Source organism: Salmo salar, chromosome 06 (genome assembly GCF_965601325.2).
Source record: "Salmo salar chromosome 06, fSalSal1, whole genome shotgun sequence".
Lineage (NCBI taxonomy): Eukaryota > Metazoa > Chordata > Actinopteri > Salmoniformes > Salmonidae > Salmo > Salmo salar.
Window position 1 is genome coordinate 50,129,472 of NC_138296.1, and position 14,485 is coordinate 50,143,956.

The window sequence follows — 14,485 nt, forward strand, 5'->3', positions numbered from 1 at the left end:
CTGCAGTATATCTGTCTCCACCCGCCCACCCCATCTAACCCAGTTGTTGCTGTAGTTATATCCCACCCTCTGAGCTGCAAATTCATCCGTAAGGGAAAGAGCTGTCCTGTCGGCACTAGCAGCTGGAAGCCACTTAGCTGTTAGTGCTGGTCTACTTTTAGCATTAGGGCCAAAAAGTGACAGGAGTCCAGGCCTGTATGAATTGCATGTTGTTCGGCTGCATCATGGGTCCTGGTCAAAAGTAGTACACTATGTAGGGAATAGGGTGCTATTTGGGGTGCACTCATGTCTGTGGTGGTTTTTTTTTTGCGTCTCCTCTCTGACATGGCACTGGTTCTTGAGGGTAGAATTGCATGGATGCCAATGCCATCATGCCATGGATGGGGCTGTGACGATTTTTTAATAACCGTGTAATCGACGATGCATAGCTGGAGCCCTGAAGACCGTAATGAAAAGAAAATAACCGTCATAACTGTTTTAATATATATATTTTTTTAAATAATTCAAATCAATTTCATATTCAAGTCGACAAACTTTACCCAAAAGCAGCAAAGTAAAAGTAATCCTGTTTTACATCTAACAGCCTATCTAAGGACAAACGAGACGAAGACAAACTAGCCAGTTTTATAATTTTGAGTTGTGGAACAAACAGCTAACTGAAGACGGGATGACCGGGCAATCAAACAGATGTCACGTGAGGTAAGGTTGGGCGCTATCCAGATTTTCATACGTCATACGTTTCTGTACCATACCGCTTAGATTTGTTATAGTTATACATAACTTATAAGCAGGGGTGTAAACCATACTGTTTTTCTAAATATCCCGGTATACAGTATAAACTATACATCGCTCAAGCCTACTGGGCAGTATCCAGATTTTCATACTCTTATACCGTTTCTGTACCATACCAGGGTATATGGTATTGCTGAATGTGCAAACAAGGAGTGCTATAAAAAAAACAAATACACTGTATATATATATATTATTATTACAAAACAATTTAGGCAACAGGAATCTTGATCCAGCAGAGGATTGAATGTCTCTGCTGTAACCAAGAAGCTTGATCTTGACATCTAGCCACTTAGCTAGCAAGTTAGCAAACCAAATGCATAGCTGGTGCCCTGAGCTGGATATAATTTATTTGACACATCTTAGATTTCTTATACTTATACTTCATTTATTGAGTGCTTAATTTGACCCGGATCCTGCCGGAACAGATTTGACTTAGTTTGTTCCGGCACCTATTTGCCAGGATCTGGTACCTCTCACGGCATGATTTATAACTTTTTCACAGTTCGTACTATAAACATTCTAATAAAAGTGATCAGAGTTTAGTCATGTTGCCTCCTCGTTATTTCTTCCTCCCCCCAGAAAAAACATAATGTCAAAGCGCATGGATCCTTCTGTGTAATTATCCTATCCTGCCACATGGATTACAGACGCGCTCTCATATTTCCACATAGAGGTTATGGGGAGGGCCGGTGAGGTAAGTAACTGATCTTGACATAGGTCTTGGTAGTGGTGATCAGCTAGTGAAGAGGTCCCTATGTAATCTCGTCACTTAGCCTAGGCTAGTCATCTTCCTACTGAATATGAAACCAAAATAATGGATAAAAAATACAAATCAAGTTTGATGTAATTTTTTTGTAAAAAAATCAAGAGAAAGATGGTGAATCGAACCCGAAACAAGCCGGAGAACTGTCAGTGCCAGAGGAGAGGAGTGAGGGGCAAACTGCTCCTGATTGCGATGCCTTAGCTAGCAGCGCTGCTAATCCCACCAGTTCAGCACCACCACCGGCACCTCCACTAGCTAGTAGGCCGACTAGCGAGTCAGACTCGGCGGGAGAGGGGGACGGGGAGCTGGGGAGGGGTGGTGGACAGTAAATCTACCGATGAAGTGCTCAGAGCAGGTGCAGTTTGGACGGAAGCTCAGTTCAAGAGCAGGCAAACGTATAACCCCTGGCTTTTCATGCAAAATTCAAAGCTGGGCTGTACAACATGCAAAAGGTACAGTTAGGGAACTTGGGTCTAGAAAAGACTGGAGGGATTAAATTAGCAAAAGAGTAGGTGGAATGTACAGTAACGTCCTCTGCCGCCGACGTAAAAAAACCAACATGTTTTTGAACATGCCTGAACCAAGGTGCGTTTTGTGGTATCAAGCATTGTAGACAAGGCTAAAGAAGATATTTAACATTCAAAATAGAAAAATAGACACTACAGCCAGAATCTCCTGAACAGCCTTACAAGGAGTCTAAACGTCATGGCTTTGAGCAAGAAACTGACTGTTAGGAGTTAAATGGACTTGACTAGTGGGAGATTTTGAAAACTAAGGTAGGAACACATTTTTCCTTCACAAACTTGTTCTGTACTGTGAAGTTAATCTGAATATGAGCTTCATACTTTGTGGTGATTTCATTGAGTCCTCGGTACTCAATGCATGGACGTAACCCTACATCCTTCTTGGCCACGAAGAAGAAACCAGCTGACACAGGAGAAGTGGACGTGGGGATGAAACCTTGTTGGAGCGACTCTTGGATGTAATCCTCCATGGCCTGGGCCTCAGCCACCGACAGAGGATAGATGTGTCTGCGCGGAGACGCAGGTTGATGGCACAGTCCCAGGGGCAATGAAAAGGAAGATATGTGGCGCGGGTCTTGAAGAATACCTGAAGTGCAACCTGAAGTGCAACCACAGGACTCTCAACTGACGTGGAACCACAGGGAATGGGATTCGGGTGACCAGTCTGTGATTCTCATCCTCGACCATGAGATTTTGGGGTTATGGTGTTGAAGCCAAGGGAGGCCGAGGATGATCTGGTGCACTGGTAATGAAGAAGGGGATGTTCTCCTGATGAATGGACTCCACGGTGAGGGTGAGTGGTTGGGTGATGTGTGTAATGGTTCCAGATCCTAGTGGCCGACTATCGAGGGCTTGAAAGGAGAGGAGAGCAGGTATGAGATGATGTTAAGAGAGGAGGCAAGGGTCTGGTCAATAAAGTTCCCCGCGACACCAGAATCCACTAATGCTGTAGACACAGTAAATGAGGGACAGTCAACTAGTGTGATGGACACCAAAAAGAGTTTAGCAAAGAGTGATGAAGATGAAATACTCACTCTTTCCCCAGGAGGTGGAAGATCACGTGACCGTCCCTCTGCTCTTGTGGATCCCGGATTAGGAAGTGCCGGACATCGCTGGAGCTGGTGCCCTCCTTGACCACAACACAGACAGAGCCCCAGCTGTCTCCGTCTTCGTCGCTTCACTGCGGGGATGCTTGTGACCCCTTCCTCCATGGGTTCAGGCTCTGATCGAGTGTTCACTGAGGGAGGGAGAGAAGCGATGAGAATACCGACGCTCCCGAAGAAGGTTATCCAGACGGATGGCCATCGCAATGAGTGCGTCACAATGAGTGCTTGTCGTCTTGACAGGTCAGTTCCATCTGGACCTCTTCGCGCTGACCTCTTCTGAATAGCGTACGAAGCGCTAGCTCATTCCATCTGCTGGATCCCTTCCCTGTAGCTCTGTTGGTAGAGCATGGTGTTTGCAACACCAGGGTTGTGGGTTCGATTCCCACGGGGGGCCAGCACAGAATTTTTTTTTAAAATGTATGAAATTCTATGAAATGTATGCATTCACTTCTGTAAGTCGCTCTGGATAAGAGCGTCTGCTAAATGATGTAAATGTAATGTAATGTAATGGATGCTGCTACTGTCCGGAAGGTGAGTGTGTACTCGGCAGCCATCTGGTCCCCCTGTCGTAATTGGAGTAGGGGCTCACCCCCCTCTCTGCCCTCCAGGGGATGATCGAAGACACATTTAAACAGAGCCATGAACCCCTCATAAGAATCTAGCTCCTCCTCTCCTCTCTCCCAGACAGCCGTGGCCCATTCCAATGCCCACCCAGTCAGCGTGATGCTAGGTGACTTCGAATGCTGGTGGAGGGGAAGAGCGGGAGTAGACGTGACACCGGTACCTCAGAGCCCCCCGGATAACTCCCCCAGAACACCCCGGATAACGTTCCAGGACCTCACAATTTACAAATTAAGCAGTGTACATTGTAAGTGCACCCCAACCTCTGATCTCAGGGTTGGGTTCAATTACATTATAAATTCAGTTAATTCAGGAAGTAAAGTTTAAGTTAGTATTGGAATAAAAAGTTGGCTTCCTGATTTGACTGAATTGAAAAAGAATACTCCCATACCCTGTTTGATCCCTTCACTGATCTGGCTCCTTACCTTAGACGCTGGTGGGAATATTTCCTCTTGTTTCCATCGTCGTAATTCATACCTCATATGCCATTTGAGTTGATCATGTTCTGAAAGCATCTGTTGTCACTCGAACAGCCAGGCGGATTGATCCAGCACACATTTCTTGTTGATAGTCTCTCTGAGACCTCCAAGCTTTTAAAAGGCCAATAAGCTTTTAACTGCCATTCATTTGCGGGCGGAGAGCTGCTTCAGAAGGGATGGAGCATTACTGTAACTCTTTCCTCCATTATACCAACCGCAGCACAGCACCTTTTTGTTCCAATGCTTTTTTTACCTGCTCTCTCTGATACTGTAGCCTACATTCAATGACATATGGTCATAATGATTGAATGAGAAACAATGTTCATCCAAGTGGTAAACCTCTTTCTTGTATTTTTGGTTTTATTTACATTTTATTTTTGTTTTCTGTTATTTGTGTTTCTTTTTGTGTTTCTCCTTTTCACAAACCTTTTTAATTGCTTTTCCATTTCATGCCTGCGTTTGTCCCCAGCCATTGTTGTCTCTGTCAAACAAGTTCTCTCCACAGAGCACACACACTGTCGGCAGAATTAGCATTGTAATTATGGGTATACAGAAATAGACAAACTTCAATGTTCCCAAGTTATCCCCCTGGGCCCTGACTATTACCCCAATTCTGAAGTGAACTGTATTGATTAAATGATCTTCATTTGTAATATATTTCACAATATATTTATTCTCTATAGGTCAATACTATAATCCTATTCTATTTAATTACAGTATGTCCATTTAAATTCCTGAGCCATTTTAATAAGGCACTGTATGGAAATTGGAGAGGGCTGCAGAGTGCTGACAACAGAACAGAATAATGTCTTTGATGATTGTGATAATGAGAATCCACTCGGTCTGTTTGCATTTCACAAACTTTATAGACACTTTTTAAGCCATTATGATATTGCAGAAATCTGAAAAGAGATGCTAGCCTGGTCCCAGATCTGTTTATATAGTCAACTCATATGATCGTTATCATAGGGTAGGATTTGGGTAGACAGCACAAACGTATCTGGGACCAAGCTGGAGATATACAGCCGTTTTGTCCCTATCACAATAACTATCATATGTGTATAAACACAAGTTAAACATTAACTATGTGTAAACTGTTAACGTACTATAACCATGACTCAACAATCTGAGAGAGGATATGGGTCGGCCCTGCATCCTTTGTCCCTTATGCTTTCAAACCCAAAACTCCTTCCCCCTTTGAGAGATGTCTCTTCAACAGTCTCCGTCAGTAGTGTTCTGTTCATCACTGACTATGTTTGACCCTCTATTCTCCTTGCATATTTTATTATCGTCAGTCTAAGAGAAACAGCCCGGCTAGGCCATCCCCTCCAGCCCTTCCATAATCTGTGGTTGTCATGCAAGTCCCAGGGATGGATGACTCTCTGCAATCACTGATACAGTGCCTTGCAAAAGTATCACCTCCTTGGCGTTTTTCCTATTTTGTTGCATTACAACCTGTAATTTAAATTTATTTTTATTTGGTTTTCATGTAGTGGACAAACACAAAATAGTCCAAATTGGTGAAATGAAATGTAAAAAATTACTTGTTTCAGAAAATTCAACAAAATAAAAAAAACTGAAAAGTGGTGCGTGCATATGTATTCACCACCTTTGCTATGAAGCCCCTAAATAAGATCTGGTGCAACCAATTACCTTCAGAAGTTACATAATTAATTAAATAAAGAACACCTGTGTGCAATCTAAGTGTCACGTGATCTCAGTATATATACACCTGTTCTAAAAGTCCCCAGAGTCTGCAACACCACTAAGCAAGGGGCACCACCAAGCAAGTGGCACCATGAAAACCAAGGAGCTCTGCAAACAGGTCAGGGACAAAGTTGTGGAGAAGTACAGATCAGGGTTGGGTTATAAAAATATATCATAAACTTTGTTCATCCCACAGCGCACCATTAAATCCATTCTGAAAAATGGAAACAATATGCAAGGAGTGCATTAATCAGAGAGGCAACAAAGAGACCAAAGATAACCCTGAAGGAGCTGCAAAGCTCCACAGCGGAGATTGGAGTATCTGTCCATAGGACCACTTTAAGCCATACAGTCCACAAAGCTGGGCTTTACAGAAGAGTGGCCAGAAAAAAAGCCATTGCTTAAAGAAAAAAATAAGCAAACACGTTTGGTGTTCGCCAAAAGGCATGTGGGAGACTCCCCAAACATATGGAGGAAGGTACTCTGACTAAAATTGAGCTTTTTGGCCATCAAGGAAAACGCTATGTCTGGCACAAACCCAACACCTCACATAACCCCGAGAACACCATCCCCACAATGAAGCATGATGATGGCAGCATCATGCTGTGGGGATGTTTTTCATTGGTAGGGACTGGGAAACTTTAAGAATTTAAGGAATGATGGATGATGCTAAATACAGAGAAATTCTTGAGGGAAACCTGTTTCAGTCTTCCAGAGATTTGAGACTGGGACGGAGGTTCACCTTCCAGCAGGACAATGGCCCTAAGCATACTGCTGAAGCAACACTCAAGTGGTTTAAGGGGAAACATTTAAATGTCTTGGAATGGCCTAGTCAAAGCCCAGACCTCAATCCAATTGAGAATCTGTGGTATGACTTAAAGATTGCAGTACACCTGCAGGAACCTATCCAATTTGAAGGAGCTGGAGCAGTTTTGCCTTGAAGAATGAGCAAAAATCCCAGTGGCTAGATGTGCCAAGCGTAAAAGAGACATCCCAAGAGACTTGCAGCTGTAATTGCTGCAAAAGGTGGCTCTACAAAGTATTGACTTTGGGGGGGTGAATAGTTATGCACGCTCAAGTTTTCTTATTTCTTATTTCTTGTTTGTTTCGCAATAAAAAATATTTTGCATCTTCAAAGTGGTAGGTATGTTGTGTAAATCAAATGATACAAACCCCCCCAAAAATCTATTTTAATTCCAGGTTGTGAGGCAACAAAATAGGAAAATGCCAAGGGGGGTGAATACTTTTGCAAGGCACTGTATGTTTCATTGTGCAACGAGACGAGGTGCCTCTTGCTCAGAGCTCTGATTGACTCAGCTGAAGTCAGGGGGCCAAACCTGAACTGGACACATCCTGGAAGGATGGATGATAAAACTGGTGTCTCAGAGGCATTTTAGCGTTGTTTTATTGTAATGTTGACTCTGTCCCCTAATGTGGATTCTCGCTCTCTCCATCTGTCTTTTCCTCCCCATCCCCCTTTCCTTCTCCCCTGTGTCAAATGCACCCGTTTTTTTTATCCCTCTGCCACAGTCTTTTCTGGCTCTTGTCTCTCCCCCCATCTGTGCCTCAGGCCCAATGCTGTATATGCTCTGCTCTGACAAGCAGTCACCTTTCCTTTTTTCTGCTTCCCATGGTGGAGAATATTAAGCACTGTGGGATCTGTGTGTGTGCTTGTGTGATCTCTCTGTGTGTGTGTGTGTGTGTGTGTGTGTGTGTGTGTGTGTGTGTGTGTGTGTGTGTGTGTGTGTGTGTGTGTGTGTGGTGTGCGTGTGTCCATTTGCAATCTGTGTGCGTGTGTGCGTGTCTGTGTGTGCGTGAGAGAAAGGGGTGAATGTCCCTGTTCTCTCAGTTAAAGCAGCATCTATGAACCTGGGGTGGCGTAACCTGCTAGGCTCACTCTAACAGTAGCTCTTAGCTCTTGGAAAGCATCCACCCACTCAAAGGGCATACTCATACAGCCTAATAATTCAAGCTGCAGGGAACGGTGTAAACACTGCATGCTGCATCGACTTTCTTTCTAAACCACAGTGACTTCAATACAGACATCTGCACACAAAGCTTTCCCTTTATGGAATGATCAGCATTTAACGTACAGTACACAGTCTATATCTTACCAAGCTGTAGGCATATTGTGCATCAAATAAAATAAATAATGACAATTTTAATTATTGTATTTTTAGCTCTTGCAGAATGCATCAAGCAAATGACAACTGTATACCAATTGACTGATGCAGATGAGTGTGCACTTGGTTTTACTATGAGGATCTGTGCAATAACAAAATTCACAAAAAGCTTGATAAATGTTTTGAGTCCTTGAGTACATACATGATGTCTCTGCTGCCTTGTACTCCCTGAGCTATAAGTCTGTGTGCATATCAGTAGCAGCAGCACCCTGCTTCTTCTCAATAACAGATGGGCATTAGCCTGGTTAACCCAGACTGAACACTGTTCTCAATGGTGCATTCAGGGTTCAGTCTGGTTAAACCAGGCTAGATAGGCACTGGGCACTGCAGCTTACTCCAGCCAACATGCTAATGTGTCCTGGAGAGTAGCCAGCACTTGCTACAGCTTCAGAGGGTCCAGACAGCCCAAGGCTATACTGGTCAGTGTGTATAGTCAGATCCCACATTCTGGAGAAAATAATGCCCAAATGCCACACAGTTGAGTTGTCATTCCTGCTGATGCTGAGCCAAGTAATGAATGCCATTCAATAACCTTACTCTACTTCAGTGGTTCCCAAACTATGGGGCTCGAGGGGCACCCCAAAACTCAGTCCTGCTTTCAACTTACTATCACAAGTTGTCCGTATGTAGCTAAACGTAGCTGCTGCTCATTCCATTTGCTCGAAAATTGATAAATGGTTAAAAAGAAGTACGGCCCGCGTCCATAGAGACACATACCAGCTCTACTGGTAGTACTGCTACTACCAGCAGTACTACACTAGCACCTGTCATTGACACAAGTTGTTCTGCTTCCACGAGCACATCCAATGCTATCGTCAGTAATTCTACTTTTGTTGCTAGCCCAGCTAGCATGCACACTGACAGTTGTGAATCTGATGCAGCCGAAAAGCTGCTGCCCCCTTAACCGGGAAAGCATCAAACAACAGACAGGGACGTTGGACCATCGAAGAGGCGCAAATATGATGAGAACTAAATTGATTTGGGGCTCACTTATATTGGGAGTAGTGCCTTTCCTCGGCCACAGTGTGTTATATGTGCAAAAGTACTATCTCACAACTCGATGAAACCTTCACTCTTGGGCAGACATTTAGAAACGAAACATGCCAATTTGAAAAATAAGCCATGGAAGTTTTTTGAGCAAGAATTAAGACGACTTTCGAGTAGTAAGTCATGTATAAAAGCAACAGATACCATTAATAAGAAGGGCTAGAAGCGTCTTATATGGTGAGCTACTGAGTGGCTAGGACAAGGCCAAAAAAACAATTTCTTCATCAAACAACACTGTTTCACGACGCATCAGTGACATGGCAGGAGATGTTTTGAAACAATTACTGCTTCGCATACAAGCCAGTAAATTCTATGCGTTACAGCTGGATGAGTCAACAACCGTGGCGGGCATGGCACAGCTCCTGGTATATGTCTGTTACGTTTATGGGGGGTCAATTAAGGAAGACATCCTCTTCTGCAAACCACTGGAAACCAGGACAACAGGAAAGGATATTTTTAAAGTACTGGACAGATTTGTGACATCAAATGTACTTTAGTGGTCAAGATGTGTTGGTATCTGTACTGATGGCGCAAAAGCCATGACAGGGAGACATAGTGGAGTGGTAACACGCGTGCAAGCAGTTGCTCCCGACAGCACTTGGGTACACTGCAGCATCCACCGAGAGCCTGTTGCTGCCAAGGGAATGCCTGACAGCTTGAAAGATGTTTTGGACACTACAGTGAAAATGGTTAACTTTGTTAAAGCAAGGCCCCTGAACTCTAGTGTATTTTCTGCATTATGCAATGATATATGATATGATATGGGCAGCGACCTTGTAATGCTTTTACCACATACAGAAGTGTGCTGGTTATCAAGGGGCAAAGTATTGACATGTTTTTTTTAATTGAGAGAAGAGCTAAAAGTTTTCTTTACTGACCATCATTTTCACTTGTCTGACCGCTTGCATGATGACGAGTTTCTCACACGACTGGCCTATCTGGGGGATGTTTTTTCTCTGCTGAATGATCTGAATCTAGGATTACAGGGACTCTCTGCAACTATATTCAATGTGCGGGACAACATTGAGGCTATGATTAAGAAGTTGGAGCTCTTTTCTGTCTGCATTAACAAGGACAACACAGGTCTTTCCATCATTGAATGATTTTTCTGTGTGCAAATGAACTCAAGCTTATGGACAATGTCAAATGTGATATAGCGAAGCACTTGAGTGAGCTGGGTGCGCAATTGCACATGTACTTTCCCGAAACGGATGACAGAAACAACTGGATTCGTTAATCCTTTCATGGCCTGCCTCCAGTCCACTTACCGATATCTGAACAAGAGATCCTCAACAAAATTGCAATAAGCGGTTCTGTGAAAATGTTATTTAATCAGAAGCCACTGCCAGATTTCTGGATAGGGTTGCGCTCTGTGAGAGTTTCTTGCCTTGGCAAATTTGCCCTGTTAAGACACTGATGCTCTTTGTAACCGCGTACCTATGTGAGAGTGGATTCTCGGCCTTCACAAGCATGAAAACTAAATACAGGCACAGGCTGTGTGTGGAAACTGATTTAAGACTGAGACGCACTCCAATACAACCCAACATTGCAGAGTTATGTGCATCCTTTCAAGCACACCCTTCTTATTAACCAGTGGTGAGTTATTCACCATTTTTGATGAACAAATAAGGTTTTATATGTAAGATGGCTAAATAAAGAGCAAAATTATTGATTATTATTATATTATTATTTGTACCCTGGTCCTATAAGAGCTTTTTGTCAATTCCCATAAGCCGGGTTGTGACAAATACTCACACTCATTCTTATGTTTAATAAATGTATTGTGTAGTGTGTGTATGGCAGGCTTACAATGATGGCAAAAAACAACATTTGAGGGTGCGCTGACCCTGGTGCTAGAGGGGGTATGCAGCTGGAGGTTGAATGTTTGAAGGGGTACAGGACTATAAAAAGTTTGAGAACCACTGGTCTACACCTTTTCGAGATATAATCCAATAGATATAACTCTCTTGACCAGCAACGCATACACATGTCAGGAGTGTAAAGACAGCACACATCCTTCCACACCTCCTGAACACAGGCGAAAGGATAGAGAGTCTTGTCAATGTCAAGAGTGTTTTGAATCTATCCTGAGCGCTTTCCCTCTGGGTGGATTTCAATGCTTCGTCACAATCCCCCTTTCAAAAAGAAGCTCAGATGTTAACGAACGGAGACTGTTATTGCTCATTACCTGTCTCTCCTCCTCTAGTGGACTCGGGTTGCAGACACACACACACACACGAGCACACACTCCTTACAGTCTGACTGACAGGGAGGGAACTCTCAGGTGGGATGCATCAGGATTTCCTCACCTCACTATACGTATATAGTATACTCTGTGGACCGCTGAGGAAGGAGGTGGGCTGGTTTCTTTATATAACCCCACGCCAGGTGCATTGTTGTCTTGCTGCATAGCTGGAAACACTTTGTGAAGGGAGAAATGTAGGTCATGACTGTCTCTCTGTGTTTGATAAACATTGTTTTGTTATGACTGGTGGGGTGAGGACAATACAACAGCAGGCAACAGAGACATGTGTCTGTCTGGTTGATGACTGATCTGTCATAACTAACTCATGTTTGTTTTGTTTCTCTCTTCCTCTCTTTCTCTCCTCTCTCTTTCCCTTTTCCTCCTCACTTTTCCTTCCTCTCTCTCTCTCTTTCACTCTCTCTCTTTCGCTCTCTCTCTCTCTCTCTCTCTCTCTCACAGTGTATGCTTCAGTCAGCCTCTACTTGCTCCCCCAGCGGCCTGCGACCCTGATCCTGTATGATGACATAGTCCAGGTGCTGCTGGGATCCCCAGGTGAGTCTCTACATACTCTACCTACCTATACCTGCCTGGTCCTGTATGTGGTTCTGTATGGCTCAGTTGGTAGAGCATGGCACTTGCAGCACCGGGATTGTGGGTTTGTTTCACGGGCCCACCCATTTGTGAAATGTATGCATGCATGACTGTAAGTCACTTTGAATAAAATCGTCTTCTAAATGGCATATACAAAAAATTTAAAATATATACATGTTTCCACACTATACTTACTGTCTACTTTTACATATCTCTCCTCTTCTTCCAAAGGAAAATATCCATTACAAAATGTCTGGCTTGTGGCTTTTCAACTCTTCTCAATTTGGCCTTAGATCAGTAATCACACATTTTGAGGGCCAAAATATATTTTCACAGTGGACTGTTAGGATAGTAGCAGTGCTTGATATAACACATAAAGCATAGCATTGGGTTCAGTGCACCCTAGCACAGACAGAACAGATACTCTATTATGGCCCTACTATAGCCATTGGGCGTCCGGCATTGCCATCAGCCGTCAACCGTTGAGGAAATGCTTCCTTTGAAATCAATGAAAGCTGCTTCACTGCCCGTGTTGCTTTCACGTTGCATCATGTCCAATGACAGCATCCAAGTTCAAGATCGGCAAGGTAAAAATGTTGATGTCTGGCCTCCCGAGTGGCGCATTGGTCTAAGGCACTGCATCACAGTGTTGCGGCGTTGCTACAGCCTGGGGTAAATGTTTTTATAAGAAAATTTGATGGCTGACGCGTGCGTTCATTTTATCATGTGAATTGAAATAATGTCAGAAGAAGCTACTTCTACTAGCTAGCCAGCTACATTGACTAGCTAGGTTCACAATGTAAACAAAAGCAACTTGTGAAATTAGAGGATATTTTAGGACAACCACTAGCAACAATTTAAAGGTGCATTATGCAGAAATCACTCCTCCATTTCCTAGTTGCTAAAATTCTGTTTATGTGACAAAACAAGCACAGAGAATCATTTTACCATCTTAACTGTTGTGAAATATATTTTGAATGACCCAAAATATTGCATTTTCAGCTTTTTGAAGCTGGCGTACAAAACCAAAAGTAATAGACGCAAAAACAAAACGTAAGAATGGGAAGCACAGAAATAGCGCACATACTGTAGAGCAGATCTACCACTTCTTAGACTTGCTTTTAATGAGAATGACAGATCTATAACTCTTGAGAATTTGGTCAGGTCGCCCAAAAAGATACATATTGTAGATTTAATGAGTACCTGTGAAAAAAACTGGACCAAAGCTATTGTACTAACGCACAATCAATGAATATAGTACAGTAGGCAAAATAGAATAAAGATGCTCTCCCCCTCTGCTCCTCCCCACTCTCAAAACAAAGCTCTGTGTAGCAGGTAAAATGCAACAGCGACACGCGTATAGTGGAGCTGCAGAGTAAGTGGCAGAACAAATGGAGCTTGCTGTCATCTAACAAGCCTCTCTGTATCCAATGCCAGTTACATCACTAGTACATCACCCGGCCGCTAAACTACAGCAAAAGAGAAACAGGCTTTTATTGCCAAATCAGCTAATCGCAGCTCTTAGGTGTGTGTGTGTGTGTGTGTGTGTGTGTGTGTGTGTGTGTGTGTGTGTGTGTGTGTGTGTGTGTGTGTGTGTGTGTGTGTGTGTGTGTGTGTGTGTGTGTGTGTGTGTGTGTGTGTGTGTGTGTGTTTATTACTCAGATCCGATAAAATACACTCGTAACTTTCCATATTATTGATAGTACCAATAAACCAGCAATACAAAAGATGAAGCATCCAAATTAAATCGACCTAGATGCAACACTGTATCTGCCTCAAGGCATTTCTAGGCAAACCAAACAGGCTATAAATGTCTTCCAGAATTTACACCTGTTTAGGAATGGGCTGGGTGTAAAGTGCATGCTTTGTTCATCCCTATGAAATAAATTAAAGAAAGACCTATAGATTCACCAGTCATATTTCCGTATGATTTTAATAATTGCTTTCAGTGGCAGCAGTGCGTACTATTGTTGTGTTGTTATAGCCCACATTATGGGATGTGATCGATAAGTCTCTGTTTAATGATAGCCTCTGGGTGTGAAAATCTAATTCAATCATATGTATTTTTAACCCCCTTTTTACATCAGCAGTGGTCACCTAGTGCTTTACAGATACCCAGCCTCAAACCAAAAAGAGCACGCAATGCAGAGGCAGACGCACAGTGGCTAGGAAAACAATCATGACCCGCAGTTGGGGATGTGGGGTATGTGTTTCGGGTAATGCTGGGTAGGAACAATACCCGCTAATTTAAGAAAATAATGTTCTATCTTTACCTCTATATTCCTCTTAAATATACAGTATGAGGTGTTAGTAATAATCACAGTGTACACCTCCCTGTCTTCTCGCCCTCCATCTTCCTCATTCTCTTCATCTCTGTCAGTTTCTCTGCTTACGCAGACAGTACAGTGCTGTACGTGGTGCCACAGC

The 14,485-nt window shown here is 43.2% G+C and overlaps 1 protein-coding gene across 2 annotated transcripts in view; it reads left to right on the forward strand.

Moving 5' to 3' along the window:
- Positions 1-14,485, forward strand: part of LOC106607454 (protein FAM171A2-like) — an 88,211-nt gene that overhangs the window by 23,076 nt on the left and 50,650 nt on the right. Inside the window, exons 3-4 of one of the 2 annotated variants that reach the window (XM_045720642.2) lie at positions 3,870-4,053; positions 11,927-12,019. In XM_045720642.2, the coding sequence (XP_045576598.2) occupies positions 3,870-4,053; positions 11,927-12,019 (277 nt within the window). The remainder of the gene's footprint in view (positions 1-3,869; positions 4,054-11,926; positions 12,020-14,485) is intronic. The other variant, XM_045720641.2, reaches the window with a different exon arrangement.